The following is an 18,872-nucleotide window of genomic DNA, read 5'->3' as shown; positions in this document are numbered from 1 at the left end:
GAAAGAATGTCGTTTCCGACTGCACTTGAACGCAGCACCAGCTCTGCCACTACCAGGAGCGGAGAAGGAAGGAGATGGCCGACTAGAAGGCAGCGTTATCTTTGCTACTTCGCCTGCGAGATTCCTTTTACATTACACAGTTTCACAGCAGAAGCAGAGGGAGTACTGTACAGTTATTTCGTTCCTCTTCAGCTATGGCAGAACAAAACAGCAGCGTCAGATATCAGGAGGTAGGTAACAGGTTGCCGTCACACTTAAATGTGGCTAACAGCTAGCTGCTGCTCAGTCAACATTAGCCTGTCACTGAGAGCAAAACAGCGAACTGAGCTGTCATTTGTTTACGGGCGGGCCCGATGTTGAGTGACATGTTTTATGCTTTTATTAAACAGAGTTTCTTCCACTGCAACTGCTGTACTCATATATTCATCATATATAATTTTAACGCTGAATAGGCCATATTTATTTAGCAGCTAATTAGCCACTCCTAGCGTTAGCTGGCCTGCACAGGAGTGCTGTGTAGTGTCTAGACTTGATCCAAAGCTGTCCTGGCTCACTGACCAATCCTCCCTGTCAGTGACTGAAACCTTAGAGACGGATCAGGGTCAAAATGCTAAAGTGAAGCTGCTGCATGCTCGCTTAAATCGCCACACAGCACTGATGTGCAAATTATGTCTGAAATCAGCAGCCCACGGTTTATAATACAACCTGCCTTGTGTGTCGTTGGTAAAGATAAGGTTACTGTCCGATAATGTTATTTAAATGAGAATATCCGTAAGTATCAAATCCAGATGGTCTAATCTGTGTTTGGGAGAAGAAAGTGGCTGACAGAGCCTGTATGTCCGTACAGCAGGCCCTGTTTAATGACTCATGTAATTGTCTATAATGGCCCAGTACAAGCAGAAATCTTCCCTGGGGATAGTTGCCATGATATAAACAACATGGCAGACAAATATCTGCTATCACACAGTGTAAATGCTATCATTTTGACCTCCCCTATGCAGACAGCATTGTTCCCTTTTCTAAATTGCAGCTGCTTACTTATCTGAAAGGACCGTGTACTGTAAGCGAGACCCAGTTTGTGTTGTTGTCTATTAATGTTTCTCCAGCTGGTGAATGAGGAAGAGCCCGCCCAGCCTTCCCAGGAGGGTCCTGCCCAGGACGCCCCACCACCATACAGCAGCATTGCTGCAGCAAATGCAGGTTAGCTTGGTCACACGCTGTCAAATCACTTCATTTTCTTAAAAACACAATTTAATTCCAGATGTGTCTGTGCGACCTAATTGTCAATTATAAGTGAATTTAAAAGCAGGAAGAGATAAACATTATGAACACTGGCTGTTTTTAACAGCTGTAATTTGACAAGTTGCCACCTATGTGATCACTGCTTCGACTTGTACAAAGCACTTTGATGTTGAAGCTTTTCTGGTGACAGGTTTCCCTGCATGCAGATTTTGTGAGCTTATTTTGCATTTTGTTAAAGATCAGATAAATATTTAGTTTCGCTCACAGAAATCTTAAATACAGTCCAGATGCACCATATATCATTTGTACTGAAATGAGTATGTTTATTTACACGTATAATTGTGTGAAGTTTGTTTAATTTTTTTTTCCTAAAATAGGATTGCAGAATAGGTCATGTGCAGGGAAGGTCTCAGGCTCGTTATCATGTTTCCAATGTCACTTCTTAAGAGGGCAAGGGTCAGCATGTTCCATAAGAGGGTGCAGCTATAGCTCTTCCTGGATGAGTCCATTGATCTGTTTTAGTGCTGTTAGTGTTTGAGCGAGGCAGAGGCGTATTCCAGGATCGCAGCCAAACAACCCAGATAAGTCTTGGCTTGTATGTAGAGAGCACAAACAGTAATGGGTGCATGCAATATATCACAGTTGTCTTTCTTGTACTAATGTTTTACGTAAGTCATTGCTTCCTGCTTTGGGTTTCTAAAGCTCAGCTGTAGCTTTCATTTTTGAAGGAAGTGAAAGAAGATTTTTGTCTGTCAGCAGTCAGACGTGTTAAAACTCGCTGACCTTCGGTTTCTTTGTTTCTCGCTTTCAAAATTGATGCTTTAATTATCATCTCTGCCTTCTTTCAGAGGATGGCTTCGAGCCATCTGTCTCTGTCTGTTGCACAGTGAAGGTTGCTAAAGAAGCGGCAGTTGTCGCACTCACTGTTTGTAGATGTGTGCCAAAATTATAAACTCTGCTTCAGTTTACAGCAGCCCAAAACAGTGTTCAGTTACATTTACAGCAAACTGTTTCATAAATTGTTGGTCCACAGAAGGCATTTAGCACTCCTCAAAATGAAACACTAACAAATACACTCTATACACACTACATTAGGTAGACCAGGTAGTACCATGTTGTCTGTTTGGTTTTTGGAACTGGATTAATGCTTTGTGGCATGGATTTAACAACATGCTTGAAATATTCCTTAAAGATTTTGGTCCACATTGACACAATGGTGTCACAGTTGCTGCAGATTTGTCAGCTGCACATCATGAAACAGTTTGTCTGTTCCACCACACCCCAAAGGTGCTTTATTGGATTGTGGAGGCCATTTGAGTTCAGTGAACTTGTGTTCAAGAAACCAGTTTGAGATGATTCAAGCTGTGTGGCATGGTGTCAGGTGAAGCATCCATCAGAATATGGCTATACTGTGGTCATAAAAGGATGGACATGATCAGCAACCATACTCAAACAGGCTTAAACAAAACAAGTTGGTGCTAAAGAACCAAAATGTGAAAAGAAAATATCCCCCACACCATCATGACAGACCTGAACATTTGATACATGGCAGGAAGGATCCATGCTTTCATTGACACTACAACTCCAGTGTTTCAGTAGAAATTGAAACTCAACAGACCAGGCAGTGGTTTTGCTCATCTGCTTCAAGAAATGCTCTTCTGCATGCATTGGTTGTAACAAGCAATGATTCAAGTTGCAGTTGCTTTCCCATGACCATGAAGCAGTCTGGCCATTCTCCTCTGACATCAACAAGGCATTTTCACCCAGATGTCTGTCTTTCACTGGATAGTTTCTCCTCTTTGGACCATTCTCTGAACAGGTGTACTTAATAAAGCCAGTCAGGATCTGCCATTGTCAGAGTCTTGGATGATACAATACAGCCTTAGCTTTGCTTTCAAGGGACACCTGTGTTAATAATTTATCTTGCCTTAAAGCATCAACTGAGATTTAGCACAGAACTGGTCTGTGAAGACAATGGGAAAGATCAGCAGAGTGAGCACATAGAAATGTTTTTGTTTGCACTCCGTTGTTCAGATTAGCAAAAAGTAAAGCAGGGAGGTGGAAATCAGGAACAATCAGTCTTTGGTTTTCTTGTTTTCAAAATAACATTTGTATTTTTGAAGACATCACAGGCTCTAGAAAAGTGATTTTGTAGTTTAAAGACCACACGTTTACTGGAGAAATAAACCAGCTCATTAATTGATAATGCTACTGTTTGGTGTAGTATTAAAATGTAGGAAGTGTAAAATTTCAGCTCTTATACACTGTGATAACAGGATTTCATTTATTATTTTCTGTAGGTCTTCTGCTGTGTGGAGGAATGTATTATTACAGATATATATTTGTTGTTAATTAGTTGTAATTATTTGTTGCTTGTAACACCCACAGCTTTCTTTGAATACAAGGAAGATGGAGGAAGATTTCCCAACCCTCCATCCTACAGCGTTGCCACCACTTTGCCCTCCTATGATGAAGCTGAGAGAAGCAAAGCAGAGGCGGCCATCCCGCTGGTCGCTGGAAGAGTCACGGTACTCGTCTCGTTCTCAGACTTCTTTCTAATGACTTAGTGTTGTCACATATAAAACACTAAACAAGACAGAGGTAAACTGAGGTTATTTTAATTAATAGTTTAAACGTATCCTTTTTGATGATGCAGGAGGAAGACTTTGTGGCCAGAGATGACTTTGATGATGCCGACCAGCTGCGAATAGGAAACGACGGCATCTTCATGCTCACTTTCTTCAGTAAGAAACAGACTTTTGTAACGGTAACAATAAACAGACTTGATGCAAATGTACAACTCTGTTGACTCATCAAGGACAAAATTTACTCTCCTTTAATTTAACTTTTGTTTAGCTTCTTTTTGTTAAATCTGTGCCAACATGATGACTTTACAAATCAATGATCCTTCTGTTAATGAACTGCTGTCTTTCTGCTACCAGTGGCATTCCTCTTCAACTGGATTGGCTTCTTCTTGTCATTCTGTTTGACCACATCAGCCGCCGGCAGATACGGGGCCATCTCAGGCTTTGGCCTGTCGCTCATCAAATGGGTTCTTATTGTCAGGGTAAGAGCCACACACAGCATAGACCAGCTCAGCTCAGCTCTCCACAAGGTGGTTAAAATTCAACCATAATATCACAGTTATTCTCCCCCCGAAAGGAGCGCGTATGTAATCGGTTCAATTAGTTTGTCTGTCTGTTTGTAAGCGTCCGTAGTTTTCAAGATGGGTTCAAATCTTGTGTGATTGTCGATGATAGTGACAGCTCGAGCTGATTTCATTTTGGTGAAATCAAGTCAAGGTCACAACAAATGTGAAAATCAGCAAAAGCTTTATGTTACCCAAATCTTTTTTTAATGCATTGTCTTCAAATGTAACAACACTACACTAGGCTGTGGGGGGACGTCAGTAACCATGTTGGCTAATCATTTGATCTCGACCTTTATTGTTGGTGCCAAAGCTCAAAGGGACCTTGGAAAAAAAATTTAAGAAAGCGTATAAAGTAATATAACGTATGAAAGGGTATGGGGAGAGCCGTAAAACACAGGGTTATATCTTTTCAATAAAACACCCTATGACATCATAATGACGCCATAAAGTTTTGCAAAATCTTACACTGCATGAATATCTTAAAGTCTTAAGTTTTTACAGCTTATAAAAACCAAAGATTTCAGCCAAATCTGCTCCAGTCGAATGAGTGACGATGATAAAAACACCATTTATTTTAGTATGTAATGCTTCAAGGTCAGAGGTCAGATAGCAGCGTGTTGTAATAAAAACAGCATGTTGCAATAAAAATGTCATAAAACATTAAAGTTTTAGTACAACCTTGCCCTTCGAGGGAGTTGTGCTGTCTTAGCGACCGTGGCTCAGGGGGTTGGGAATCGCATCTGTAACCGGAAGGTCGCCGGTTCGATCCCTGGGCTCTCTGTCCTGGTCGTTGTGTCCTTGGGCAAGACACTTTACCCTACTTGCCTACTGGTGTTGGCCAGAGGGGCCGATGGCGCGATATGGCAGCCTCGCTTCTGTCAGTCTGCCCCAGGGCAGCTGTGGCTACAACTGTAGCTTGCCTCCACCAGTGTGTGAATGTGAGAGTGAATGAATAGTGGCATTGTAAAGCACTTTGGGTGCCTTGAAAAGCGCTATATAAATCCAATCCATTATTATTATTATTATTAGCGTTCTTGTTTTAGTTTAAATTTTAATAATTTAATGTTGGTCTTAACCCTGTGAAGCCTGAACAACGAAAGGATTGACAGAAAATTCTGTTTATTTATATTTGAACACTGCATGTGTCTGATTGTATAAATTACAGTTCTCAAAATGTATCATATGTATGATACTCGTGTATCATATCTGATAGCCACAGCCACCCCAGCTGTGGCTCAGGTGATAGAGCAGATCAGCTACTGATCGGAAGGTTGGTGGTTCGATCCTTGGCTTCCCCAGTCTGCATGCCAAATATCCTTGGGCAAGATACTAACCCCAAGTTGCCCTCCGATGCATCCATCGGAGTATGAATGTGTGTAGTTTAGTTTGCACTTGTGTTTAGAAGTGTTTGTATGAGTGGGTGTGAATAGGTGAATGAGGCATGTTGTATACAGCGCTTTGAGTAATCCGGGAGAGTAGAAAAGCGCTATATAAGAATCAGTCCATTTACCATTGACCATATGATGCATTTGGCGTTACAGGGTTAATGATCTATTTAACGGCACTTAATTTCCAAAAACACTTGAAATTACTCGTGCCACTTAAGTTATGGATGGGTGTGTGGTCAAAGATGTGCCGCATGATTCTACAAAGTGGTGTTTGGTGCTGTGTTCTTAAAGACAGACCACCAGAGTCACACTGTTGATTGAAACTTGTGTCTTGTGTCTCTGCAGTTTTCGACCTACTTCCCCGGTTACTTTGATGGGCAGTATTGGTTGTGGTGGGTGTTTTTGGCACTTGGTGAGTGAGAGATGATGTTTTATAAGTATACTTGTATTTTTATATTATTAACACTCCACACACAGCTAAGATTTTTCTAATTATGTTGTGTGGTCATTTCTTTGGTAATCTGTCTTCTGTTTGGACTGCAGGCTTTATGCTGTTTATCAGAGGCTTCGTGAACTACTCCAGAGTGCGTAAACTGGCTGATCCCACTTACGCCACCCTTCCTCGAACAAGGGTACTCTTCATCTATTAAAGGTAAGGTGCATGGGTCATGAAGAAAATATCAATTTTTACTTACTGTCTGTCAGGTTTGTCATTAGTGGGCAGCACCTTTAAATCCGTGTTGGACTGATTTATGAATGGCAGCTAAACAAACAGCACAAAAATCAGCCATTAAACAAAAAGCCCCAGATGGTACCCACAGTTTGTAGTGGCTCCATCCAAGTGAAAATAAAATGTAGAGACTTGGTGAAAAGATTAAAATAAGCTGTTCACGACCTCTTTGATTTTTCAGCTTAAGCAGATTAAACATAAACCTGCTACTTCCCCATGTAACCTCTGTCCTCTGACTTTGCTGCTACATGGCGCACAGCACAACCACTGTCAACACCTGTCTCTGTGATTAAACTAACCTGATGCTCCAGATGGTGTGTGACACAGAACCAGCAGGGATGTCCTTTGGAAAAACGCAGGTGCAAGCCAAAAATAACTGTCTGTTCATTACAGGTGAAATTTAACCAATCAGATCCACAGGCTACTTTCAGTGCAGCCAGTTGGAAAAACAGGTTCTTGCCAAAGTCAGTCGGGAGAAGAGTGAAAACAGAGAGCAGGAAGTGCCTATAAGGGTTTTCTTTGCACTTCTTGCAGTTTAGAAATGCTCTAAACTAGAGCTGGGCGATATAAGATTTTTTCATATCACGATATGTTTTTTTTTTTTTTCATTTCAGGCGATAACGATATCTATCACGATATAAGCCAAATAACTATATTTGTAAGATTTAAATGTGCCGTTGCTCACAAGTAAAATGTGAAATAATCAGCAGCTTGTTTTTATTTAAATATTTATTTCCCATAATAAGTTCAACAGGGTAGATGTACTTAAGGAACATGAGACTTTTTCAGATAAATAAAGGCAAATATTGCAAACTACACAAAAGGCAGCCGCTAAAGCGTTTAAGTTTCAAAATAGAACAAACGAAACAGACTACTAAATTGTCAATTCCACTTAGAAACAAAATATTAATTCTAAAAAAAAATCTTAGTTTGTTTTACAGAAGAACAGACAAAATTGACTAACCTTTGTCAATATCAAATAAACTGAGAACTAAAAGGAAATTCTCAATCTCTCCTTGTTGTATAGCTTAGCTTTTCAAACAGTTTTAACAGTTACTTTAGTCTGACAAAAGTCGAATGACGAATTAGCGCTTCCAGTCAGACACTGAGGCTACGTCCACACGTACACGGGTATTTTTGAAAACGGAGATTTTCCGTTTTCGTTTTAAAAAATAATCCCGTCCACACATAAAGGCAGAAATGAAGGAAAACGCTGCTATGAACATGCCAAAGCAGCAGGTGGCGCTAGATTCCTAACCGTGCAGAAATGTTGGCCAATCAGAAGTCTAGAAGCCTCTGTGGGAAAAAGTAAACAAAGCTGGGGCATAGAAGCAGAACCGAGTCGTATGTGTGGAGGGACAGTAACTGTGTGTATATGTAAGCATTTAAACACTGCAGAGAGTAGAATTAACAGTAACAGTATTGTAGAAATTCATTTCACCGAAACAATAACGTGGCACACAGTGTGACGCATGCACCAGTTTATTGTATTTCCAGACTTGCTTTCGGCACAATTTACAGTGCACGCTACTCTGTTTTTTGTCAGACTTGAAATAGCCGAAATACCTTCACACTACGGAACTTCTATGGCTCTTCCGTTCGACAATCTCTCCGGCATTGGAGCCATCATCTGTTTTCTCTTCGGTAACCTTCGGTCATGCTCGGTTGATTTTTCTAGTCGGCACACTCATTTCCTCCATTACCCGGGCAGTACGGTGGCTGGCTGCTTCCCAAACAAATACACATGTGCGGCTTGGCACTTGTGCTGTACGTAACAAGTCACGCGACGTGACGCTGCGGCTGTGATTGGTTCGGCTCTGCGCTACTTAATTTGGATTGGCTGACCCTTTTTTTTTTTTTTTTTTTTTTTTTAAGAGGACAAGAGCGGCGAGGTCTATCGCGATAGTTTAATTTCTCTATCGAGTAAAAGTTATATCGTGATACATATCGTTATCGTTCTATCGCCCAGCTGTGGTGGTGACAGTGGTGACAGTGGGAAGGAAGACCTCCCTTTTAGCAGGAAGCTGTTAAACATGGGAGAGAAGATGCATGTTAATGAAATGCAGTAGTGTCATGTCCATTCCCATGGTTTCAGTAGTCCCCCTCCAGGAATTTGCTGACATCTAAGTGGTTAGACTGAGGTTATGATTATTAATTAAATCAAAAATGGTGGAAAAAAATAGCTAGCAATGCACAGAAGGAATCTACACTACTGAAGAGACCAGTCAGAACAGGTGCTACCTGCATTGATGTGATCTGTATTTACAGTTTCAGGGAGGTACCTGTCCGGTTACGGTGTAGGGTTTCACTTTGTGTGGTTACAACATATCTGCGGTGTAGCTTTCATGCAGCAGCAGCTTTGACCTAAACAAGTTTCCCTGCCATCAGTCGGAGTCCAATAATCTTTGGTGCTACACTTGAATTAGACCGGGAATGTGAAAAATGCAGTCCAAGGGCCAGAAAGACTCCAATCTGGTCCACTGGATGGCTTGTTTCTATGAATGAATGGGAATTATGTTAAAGAGCTACCAGAACTTTATCAGCAAATTTACATACTTATTTAAGTATGCTGACAGATTTTTAATTTACCTCAACATTTCTTTATCATGTAGAAAAACTGAGACGTGCAGTTGAAGTTGCACTTTTTGATTTATATATCAAATGTAATTAAGTGTGTCGTTAAACATCTGTACGCTGACAGAAATAGGAGTTTCGCTGGTCTGGCCAACTTACAGTCAAAGTAGGCTGTATGTGCACATGAAGTACAAAGAGTTTGACGTCACTTCTTTAGACTTAAGTGGGAGTTATAGTCCCACAAACATGTCCATCCACGTTCGCTTTCATGAAAAGCGCAGACAGCTCTGTGTGTGTTCTGTTGGTCCATGGCTGGCTCACGGACCAACAACACCACGAGCAACAGCAGAGACTTTGTACACTGCCTCCACCTGACCACAGAGCTCACTGCAGGCAGACGGGCAGAGCATAGAGTGGAGCCGAAAGCCTACACGCTCGCTCTGCTTGACCATAAAACCAGCTTAACACTTTGCCATCAGCTCATGTAACACTGCCCCTCCTTTCTTTCACACAGAGCAGAGAACCTGTATCTGTTTTCACACACATCTGTTTTACTCTAAGTGTCTGCTCAAACCTCTAAAGTGCACTGCAGTGAAAATACAGCGTTTAGTTGAGGTTAGGGTGTCGTCTGAGCAGCAGCATACAGGCCGAGGACCACTCCAGCCTGTGTACTCAGCAGCTGCTTTATGTTCAGATTGACTGCAGACGTCTGGTTTGTCACAAGCATTTCCTGCAGGGCATGTGTGAAAAAAATTTCCCCTCGACTTCCAACTCAGTAGAAGGGGAAACGCTTATCTGCTGATTGGGCAACCAGCTGTGGTTCAGAGACTGGTTTATGATGGATTCTCTCGTGATCTTGTGAGACTCTGCCTTGTAGGTTAAAGTTAAAACAGCATATCATTAACATGTCACTGAAGACCAACTCCATCTATTATGAACCGAACTTTTAAGAACAAAGTTGTAGCAACAAATGATCTCAAAAGCATTAAACCATGTTTCTGTAAAACATGTATTTATATTTAACCGAGTGGTAATAATTCGGTGAGCAGGCCTGTTATTAACTGGCTCTACTTACAGTGTGTCAGGTTGATAAGTAAGATTTGTGGTTGAGATTAGGATTGATTTCCACTGTTATGTCAGTTTTCTCCATTTTCCTATGTCAAAATCAGGACGTGGAAGAACTGGATGTGAAGAAGAAGAACGAGTTTAAAATAAAAGAAGACACTTAACCAGAAATCAGCCAGATGAGATCCAGATGAAGACGACTCGAGTCAATAAAAAATAATAATCAGGAATTATATCACTCGTTTTCTTTTGTTTCAAACCTTTATTAAAGACAAATGGTTAACAGTAATAGTCCCTCAATGTACTCATTAGTGGCGAATGTTAAGTGCTATTTACATCTGTCTGTAATGTATAAGTAATGCCTTATATCATTTGATGGTAGCATACGAGCATGCATCTGCCCTTAAGGTCAATTAAATAGGGAGCGTCTCGTGTTGGCGACACTTGAAGCCAACAGGTATTAATTAGCGCAACACTCTGTAAGCTTGCCATAGCATGCAACACACTTTATAATAATCTGCTCTTCGAGGTTTAAGCTCTTTATAGATTTCTTTAGGCTGTAAATACGGAAGTACTCATGAACACATCCTCCACTCACCTGTTGGCTTTAAGCAGTGTTGCCAGGAGGGGACAGTGTTGTCTGCAGCTTTTAGAAACTGTCATCGTAGATGTGATTCACACACAGCAAAGCGGCATCCATGATTTTTGCCTGTTACAATGTTTTTGTTGTACATTAAATCAGGTAAAACTCTCCAACCAGGGAAGAGAATTCAAGTTGCATGTGCAGGTTGATCCTAGAAGATGGAAAAGGAACTCGATGGCCTCAAATGACAAAACCTGGAGCTGCTCTGCTGACAGCTGTGGAGACGCCAAATTTCTTTTGGCACTGACAGTGACCGAGATGATTTTTAAGGGCATATGAGCACATTTTCTGGTCCGTGTCCTCACAAATACCAATTAGATGTAACAGCGTGACCTCTCGATGACTCCTCAGTCTTTCTAGTCCACGTCCCACTCGCTGTCAGGGGAAAAGCTGTCAGGATTTCAGTACATAAGAAATGAACTTGTATTTTACTTCCAGGTGGGTTTTTACCTCAAGGTTTAATTGATGATTATTTCTTAATTTTTCATACTATGTAAGAAGTTTCTCTGTTGTGAGTATTATTATCAAAGAATGTTTAATGCAGGTGCACTTTTAGAAACACGGCCAATAAGGACATTTCCATCATTAGATTAAGTCACAGACACATAAAGCAAGTGGTGCAGGATGTTGTTTTATAATGACGCTTGAATCAACAGTTCATATTTCATATGCCATGGCTTTCATTTACAGACCAGTTATGCTTCTTTCTATATGATGTAGAGCTGCAGCCTGGGGTTTTTGTTGTTATCAAACTGTACAGAAACTGTTTAGTGTTAAATAAATGTCACTTTAAATGCACCTGCTGAGCTTCCTGGGTTGTTACTGATGCATCACCTACTCAGAATACATAAATGCAGTGGATAGAAAAAGTGTAAGCTTCCCATTTATAGGAGCATGTGCAACCACAATGTTTTATGTTTTTAATTTGATCCGCTAAAAGTTTTGTTTTAAGGTCACATTAAAGGTGGAAAAAGTTTTATCTTGGTCTCGTTATTGTAACGTCATTACCGCAGGCACTTTAACAGGCACGTGTACGCTTTTTATATCCACTGCATGCTTCATTAATGTGTAACAGGAAAACCGCTAACAAAATGAAGTGGTTTACAATGGGGTACAACTGAAGAACTATAAATATGGTAGTCAAAGGAGCTTGCAAAGAAACATTAAAATAGTTCAATAAAATACAACAAATATTTAAAAAAGCGTAACAAAATAGAACCAAGAGCTCAGTAGAACAGAAATGAAGGCTCATTAAGTGCATAGTAAAATAAACAGTGCAGGATATTCAAAGTGTAGAGACGAGCATACTGATGATTGTTCTAGGTTATGAAGCCTTATTGGACAAACCATGAAAAACCGTGAGTGCACAAACAGTTGTTAATAAGTGTGATTAAAGGGGCTAACTCATAGGTCAGTGTGTATGTGTATAAGGGGCCGGTAAATTTAAGTGTTGCAAATAAAAATTCTTTGGAGAGGATGCAATCATGCACAGTGGCGGCTTCTAGTGGCAGCAATGTGTAACTGTTGGAAGTATAACAGAGCAGCAACACTTCTGAGAAAGCTTTACTGGTTAATTTGTTAGGCTTTAAGCTCTGTAGCACTTTCTATCCAGTCAAGGTTTCAAGAACAAAACAGATTACAGAAAAGCTAAAGTACAGTACATAATTAGTGGCAATGTATTTATTTACTCTTCCCAGAAAACCTTAGTCCAAGAAGCACAAATTCCTGTTAAACTGCAGGTTAATGTGTTCATGTTTGCTCTACATGTCTGTTCTGTGAGCTAAGAGGACCTGCTACCAAATAAAATCAAAGATTTGTTGTGTCTATAGATTTGACGTATTATTAAAATAAAGAGACATTTGATCTCTCCATGCACTACACAGACTGCCTTTGCACTTCCCTTTTATTTGGATTTATTATCTCTTGATTTCACGCCACCATCTCCTGTAAGTAGTCCTATTGATGATTTAGAGGTTATGTGTTTCTGGTCCTTTGCGGTTGAGGTATCGCTGTGTGTTTTGCTCCTTCAGTCATCCAGCTGCCTGGGGAGAAAGAAGACTGCTTTCTGTCCGATGTGGGTTCTCGGGCCGAGTTTAGGCTTTCCGTTCTTTTTCAGAGCTACGTACCAGTTGTTGTCGTGATATTTCTGTGGCTGGTATGTGTTGTAGTGGTTCTCCTCCAGCCTCTCCAGGAAGTAACATTCATCTGTAATTGTGGGCTGAGAGACAAATGCAAGAACATTTCAAATAACATCTCATGAGGTTTGAGTTGGAGGTAAAAATGTAAACATTTAAAGGGTTAGGAATAACAGTTAATAGTTTCACTTTGATTCAGTAAATCCTGCACTATCAATAATCAGAGTTTATGTCTTGTCCTCCTACATTAAGCTGTGCTGGCAAAGCAGCAGAGAAGTATGACCAGTGATCAATACACTGTGGGAATGCCCTGATGTTGAAATCTTATTCTGTTACTCAGATTTTTCAACCTTCTTGGTATTGAACAAAAAACTAATATATTAAAAGTACAGTGTGTGCAAAGGTTTTAAGCAGCTCCTTCTTTCTTTGGTAGGTTTAATAAGTTCAACAAATTTATTAAAATATACAAACAGACTTACAGAATGAATATGATGCAAAAAAAAATTCTAAAGGACACAAGAAACAGATGCTATTTATCTGTTGCAGATAGTTTTCCAATGTTCTCTTGTTTTTTCAGAACACACGGCACACCATGCCAAGATATGTCAGGTTTTCAACTGAAAAGTGAAAAAAAAGGTTTATCCATTGAGTTAGGTGTCTTTTTAGGAGTGAATTCACAGGTCTGTTAAGTGACTTACCAAAAAACATTAACAACAAATAATTCTTGGATTATTTTCACTGGACTGAAAATGAGTGAAAAATCAGCCAGTGTCCACAGAGAAACTTTAAAAGACCTTCAGAAAGCCTGAAGACCTACTGCTTAAAACATTTACATGAAATTCTTATAAAGAACTATATAAAGAAATGAGGGGTAAATCAAGGATTTTACATGGGACTGTAACTCTGCAACAAAGTGGGATCAGGTTTAAAAACATGATGTCAGTGCAGATAACACAGACCGAACTTATACAATTCAAGCAGATAAAAAATAATTTAATGAATAATAAAATGTGTCTTATGTTAAGTGTTAATATTCTTGATTGTTTCCCGATTTGTTTTTCTTGTAATAGTTCCCATAAACCTTTATTTAAAAAATAAAATTTGCCTTAAATACTCACTGAACTGTACAAACGGCCTTCATCGCTCATGGCTAAATATCTGCTGGCTTCAGTTCCTTGGATGACCACGACACCTCTGTCCACAGCTTTGAGCTTTAAAACAGCTGAAAGGATAACAAAAAATTACATGAAAGTCAAGAAATTACACAGAAACTGTCAAAATCTGAATATATAAATAATGAATATTTCATGGGTTGGCTCAGAGGTTTCAGTGCAAAGGTAAATCTGCAGCATCTGAATATAAAACATCAAAAACAGCTGTCGATGCATTTATTTATTTTATTATTCACAATCTGAAAATTCTTCAGCAAAAATCTTTAAATATTCCTGCAGAAAGAGAGCCACCAATCTTTTTTTTAATCTGTTTCTCTCTGTTTTGTCCAGCCTTGATTAGAACAGGTTCACCTGCGGTGTAGCACAGAGTAAAAAGAGAGCTTGCAGATGGCTGATCAATACAGAAAAGTATCTGATGACTGAAATGTCTCGTGCTGTGGTTTCCTGTTTCCACCTTTTCAAGGCCAGAAATGTTTCTTTCACAGAAGCCTCTGCGGCATCATTCCCAGCACGCCATTCCACTGCTCCTGTCGGTAAACTTTCCTTCTACTTCTGCGTGTTTTCTCGTGCTCAGACAACCACCGACTCCATCCACATTCATAAACACGTTCAAACTGAACTCACAGACATTTTGCAACAAACTAACGCAGTGGGATGTCCCGCATTTCACTTAAAAAGTGAAATGGACGCATGGCGCTTTAACCTGGAACACCTGCAGCAGAGGAAGTGAACGCGTCATGCTGCAGGCCTGACCTGGATGTTAAAGCGCGCAGTGATCTTACTGTGAGCGTCACTCTCTTCCCTCTGGCCCTGCACCGTCCCGTCGGGGAGGATCTGGAGGTGATGTCCGCCATTCATGCAGTACAGCCGAGCCAGTCTCCGGTAGTCCCTCAGCTGCAGCGGGCTGCTGTCCCCCACGCTCAGATCCACCACCGTGTCTCCATCCGCCATCCTGCTCGGCAGGAAACCTCGCTCTCTACAGCAGGGGGGTCTGCGACGAGAGGGGATCGGTTTCCTGCGGAAATTCTCACTGGATTTGTCCCCTTGCAGAGATCAGGTGTTTATGTGGCCGTGAACGAGCGCGAGACCACACAGGCAGCCACATGCGCAGTCCCGATTCCTGGCAGCATCCAACTGGGGTGAAAATAACAATGCCCACTTTGAATTCAAAGTAGCTTTTTAAACAGCCAGTGTGAGGACCCTGAGTTACTTTCTGCTTTCGTTACTTGTTGATCAGGTAATCAGTAACGAGCCCACGTGCCATAAGCACGCAACCTTTATTCACATGTTTTTAAAAGATATTTCTAATTTTCTGGGAGGCAGCTGTAATTAACGTGGGAGGAGCTGCTGCACATCACAGCTTTATCCCAGAGATGGGACTGCAGTTTGGACACAACACAACAAAAGTTGTTTGCGTCCCCGGCTGGCGCACTTTTAATCTAACTGATAGGAAATAAGGGGAAAAGGGACATTTTCAACATGCTATTCATAACACAACATGACAGTTTTAGTTAAAGAGTTAAAAATAACTATACATTTTCTTGAGTAAATGAACATTTCCAATGACACAAAGTTTTGTTTTTTTTAAGTTCAGAAATGTCCTACATACTGGTTTCCACGAGTCTCCATGAAATAAAAACTGAGAACAGTTGAAAAAACTGAAAATTCCACTGAAAACAGGCAAAGAAGCTGAAAATTCTGCTGAAAAGAGGTAAAGAAGCAGAATGTTGTGCTGAAAAGAGGTGAATCAGCAAAATTTCTGCTGAAAACAGATTTCTGCTTAAAAGAGCTAAAAAAGCTGACATTTGTGCTGAAAAGTGGTGAAAAAACTGAAAATTCTGCTAAAAAGGAGTGAAGAACATAAAATGTGTGTTGAAAAGAGTAAAACAAAGTTTTACTGTTAACTGAAAAAAATGTTACCATAAGCAGGATTTGAACCTTGGCCTCCCAGTCTGAGAACGGCTGCTCATCTCACTGACCTAAAACACAGCTCAGCCCAGCGAGCAGAAATAAGTGACCACATTGATAATGTGTTCCATTCATTTCAATGGGCAAAATATTGCAAAAAATGCAATGTGAGGCATTCACACAATAACAACTTACTACAACCAGGGAATGCAGAAGAGCATCTCTGAATGCACAACTCGTTTAACCTTTAAGCAGATGGCCTGGAGGAGCAAAGACCACACCACCAAAAGTGGACGAAAGATTTGAAAAGTATTGGTCTGGTGAGTCTCCTTTTCTGCTGCGACATTTGAATGGCAGGGTGAGAATTTCCAGCACCTTGTTGAAACTACACTGTGAAGCATTAAAGCAGTTCTGAATGCAAAATAGGGTTCAAAGTGTACCTCATAAAATCTGTGGTGATTGGATAAGCATCTAATTTTCACAGCTAGATGTGCTCCTTTATTGGCTCTCGGAGTTTAGTCCCTACTCCAAGGTGTTAAGTTTTGCTTCTCAGCAGCCATTTAAAAACAACCACTTATTGGGGCAGTTATTTTGAACCATTATCTTAATTTAAATACTCGCCTGCACTGTAAAGTCACCGGGGAAATTTGACAGAAACTTCACCTTAAAAGTTGCTGACTTTGCCTTAAATTTAGGTTTTAAAAGGCTTTCTTTCCCCTTCTAATTATACTGATCCCACCATTACTGCCATTGTAGAAGGTTGGTTTTTGTAAATGAGCAGCTTGACCAATAAATAAATAAATTTTACATGCTTTTAAATAGGAACAAAAACACAGGTTTACTTCCAGTGAATCTAAGCAGTCAATAAACCAGGTGTCAGAATGGAAAAGCATGTTTATTTGATGAACACGTGCTTGCTGTGAACATGAAAAGTGGCCTTGCACCAAGAATGACCATTTCCACAGTTTAGTTTTACTGCGACGGATGGCAAACATCATCATACACGTCCCCGTTTCGACAAGTACCACACAAAGACGTTAAAGGTTCAAACTTTAATCGATGGAGGAAAAATATCAACAGGATCTCACTACAGAGAGGAAATAATACAGAGGGGGTGGGGTGGGGGGAGGTACTGAAAAACTCTTTTTTTGGAGACAAATACACCACATTATTTCTTTACAATGGATTATATGTACATATTAAACTGGTTGGAAGCAAAAACAAACGCTCTTTAGAGAAAGCATATACCAGTGAAAGATGATCTGCCCTTGATAATTCTCAAAAGTTAATGTCTGCATATGTTTTTATACAAAATAGATTTTCAAATAATATTTGGGTAGTGCAAATTTTTTTTCTCTTTTTCTTATTTTTATTTAAGATTCAAGCTGGTTGATTACTTTCACAACCAGTTTGCGTGTGAAATAGACTGACTCCTATCCTATTCACAGTATTACACAATCCGACCAAAGCCTCCACGTTAGAGGAAAAAGAAACAAAAAGAACTGTACATTTGTCCTGTCTGCACTTGCTTTGGTCACCTTGTAGTCAAACATCTAACAGGCTGTTGTTTGTGCAATCTGGGTGGACTGATTATTGTTTCCTGAATATCCTGAAAAGCTGGCCTGCAGAGATCAAAGTCAGTCCCCTGTACGTAAATAGCTTATATAGGAAAGAAATGAAGGAAAACAAGAAGTAATGTAATGTTATGCTATGATGATGGTGTTTCTATTGCATATTCAGATGTCCTCCTCAAAAATGTACACACAAGACATTTTTGAGCAAGAAGAGGCAAGTGTGCGATTTTTATCTCTCTCTCTCTTTCTATATATATATATATATATATATATATATATATATATATATATATATATATATATATATATACATACATACATATATATCTATATATCTCTGTGTGTATATATACACCTGTTTAAATGAAGAGCAGCAGCAGTAGAGACTTGGCTACACTGAATGTGAAAGTAACCCAAGATGATTTCCAAATATCTGAAACAAACCTCTCAGAAAAATGATAAGCATCTGTTGTCTGAGCCTCAGTGAGAGTGATGCTGGTGGCAGCAGAGTCATTAAATTATTCTCATATATTTAATTTTTTATCTTTGTTTGTGAGGGTGGGGGAGAAAGGAATAAACATAAAAAAAAAAAAAAAAAAAAAAAACACCAAAAGAGACATCTGGGGAATCCAAACTTGTTTTTGGTTTTTAGTGTCAAAACGGAGCACAGACAGCTAAATGCTGTGTGAATCAGACAGTTTAAATAACCTGAGAATGGGGGAGAAAGTTCTTTTAGACTTGTCGTGGGGGATAGATCAGCCACTGGACAATTTTACATTTTTCCATATTTAAATACTCAAGTGAAATAAATGAATTCCTCTTTTAAGGGTCACATTCATGTAAAACATAAAAAAAAAGGGGTTAGGAAACACGGCCGGCTGACTGGTGAAAATTCCCACTTAGACCCCACAAACACACACGTGTGTTTATACATCTGTGTTACATATAAAACTCAGTTATCTCTTACAACAATCCAGTGTCCTGAAGTGCAGATAACTCAGGACTTCCCCCCCTCTATTTAAGACAAATTTATAAGCTTCAAAGTTTGGGCTCATTTCCGCTTCTCATACAATACTGACCGACTTTCAGCATCACTGAAAACAGACAAAACAGGAGTTTGGCACTGAAACAGTTCCCAGAGAATAAAAAGGATCCATTTTGCCTGCTTCCCCAAAGCAGCAACGCTACACTCGGACTGTGACAGGACTCTATGAGGTGACTGGTTTTTTTTTTTAAATGCCGGGACTCGTCCACAATAGCAAACAAACAAACATACGAAGAACACAAGCA

At 40.0% G+C, this 18,872-nt stretch overlaps 2 protein-coding genes across 2 annotated transcripts; one reads left to right on the top strand and one right to left on the bottom strand.

Annotated features, from left to right (window-relative positions):
* The first annotated feature begins 25 nt into the window (after positions 1-25).
* Positions 26-11,591, top strand: ndfip1 (Nedd4 family interacting protein 1). The gene is made up of 8 exons (XM_085477065.1): positions 26-230; positions 1,107-1,200; positions 3,631-3,770; positions 3,899-3,986; positions 4,185-4,309; positions 6,127-6,193; positions 6,325-6,433; positions 10,255-11,591. The coding sequence occupies exons 1-7, from the start codon at positions 195-197 to the stop codon at positions 6,429-6,431; spliced, it is 657 nt and encodes a 218-aa protein (XP_085333191.1). The 5' UTR covers positions 26-194; the 3' UTR covers positions 6,432-6,433; positions 10,255-11,591.
* On the bottom strand, positions 11,251-15,231 carry fgf1a (fibroblast growth factor 1a). Its single transcript, XM_085477077.1, has 3 exons — positions 14,883-15,231; positions 14,047-14,150; positions 11,251-13,011 (listed from the first exon to the last, which is right to left on the bottom strand). Exons 1-3 carry the CDS (start codon positions 15,049-15,051, stop codon positions 12,820-12,822), a joined length of 465 nt encoding a protein of 154 aa, XP_085333203.1. The 5' UTR covers positions 15,052-15,231; the 3' UTR covers positions 11,251-12,819.
* Between the last annotated feature and the right edge of the window lie 3,641 nt (positions 15,232-18,872).

This window comes from Copadichromis virginalis, linkage group LG2 (genome assembly GCF_057382275.1).
Source record: "Copadichromis virginalis isolate Kocher_CV1m ecotype Utaka linkage group LG2, C_Virginalis_male_GT1.1, whole genome shotgun sequence".
Classification (NCBI taxonomy): Eukaryota; Metazoa; Chordata; class Actinopteri; order Cichliformes; family Cichlidae; genus Copadichromis; species Copadichromis virginalis.
The sequence above is the reverse complement of the archived record's forward strand: the minus strand, read 5'-3'. Positions and strand labels throughout refer to the sequence as shown.

Coding starts and splice junctions, on each gene's coding strand:
- ndfip1 (XM_085477065.1), top strand. CDS start 195: ATGGCAGAACAAAACAGCAGCGTCAGATATCAGGAG. Junction 231..1,106: donor GCAGCGTCAGATATCAGGAG/GTAGGTAACAGG, acceptor ATGTTTCTCCAG/CTGGTGAATGAGGAAGAGCC. Junction 3,771..3,898: donor TGGTCGCTGGAAGAGTCACG/GTACTCGTCTCG, acceptor TTGATGATGCAG/GAGGAAGACTTTGTGGCCAG.
- fgf1a (XM_085477077.1), bottom strand. CDS start 15,051: ATGGCGGATGGAGACACGGTGGTGGATCTGAGCGTGGGGGACAGCAGC. Junction 14,151..14,882: donor GGAAGAGAGTGACGCTCACA/GTAAGATCACTG, acceptor TTATCCTTTCAG/CTGTTTTAAAGCTCAAAGCT. Junction 13,012..14,046: donor AAGGCCGTTTGTACAGTTCA/GTGAGTATTTAA, acceptor TTTGTCTCTCAG/CCCACAATTACAGATGAATG.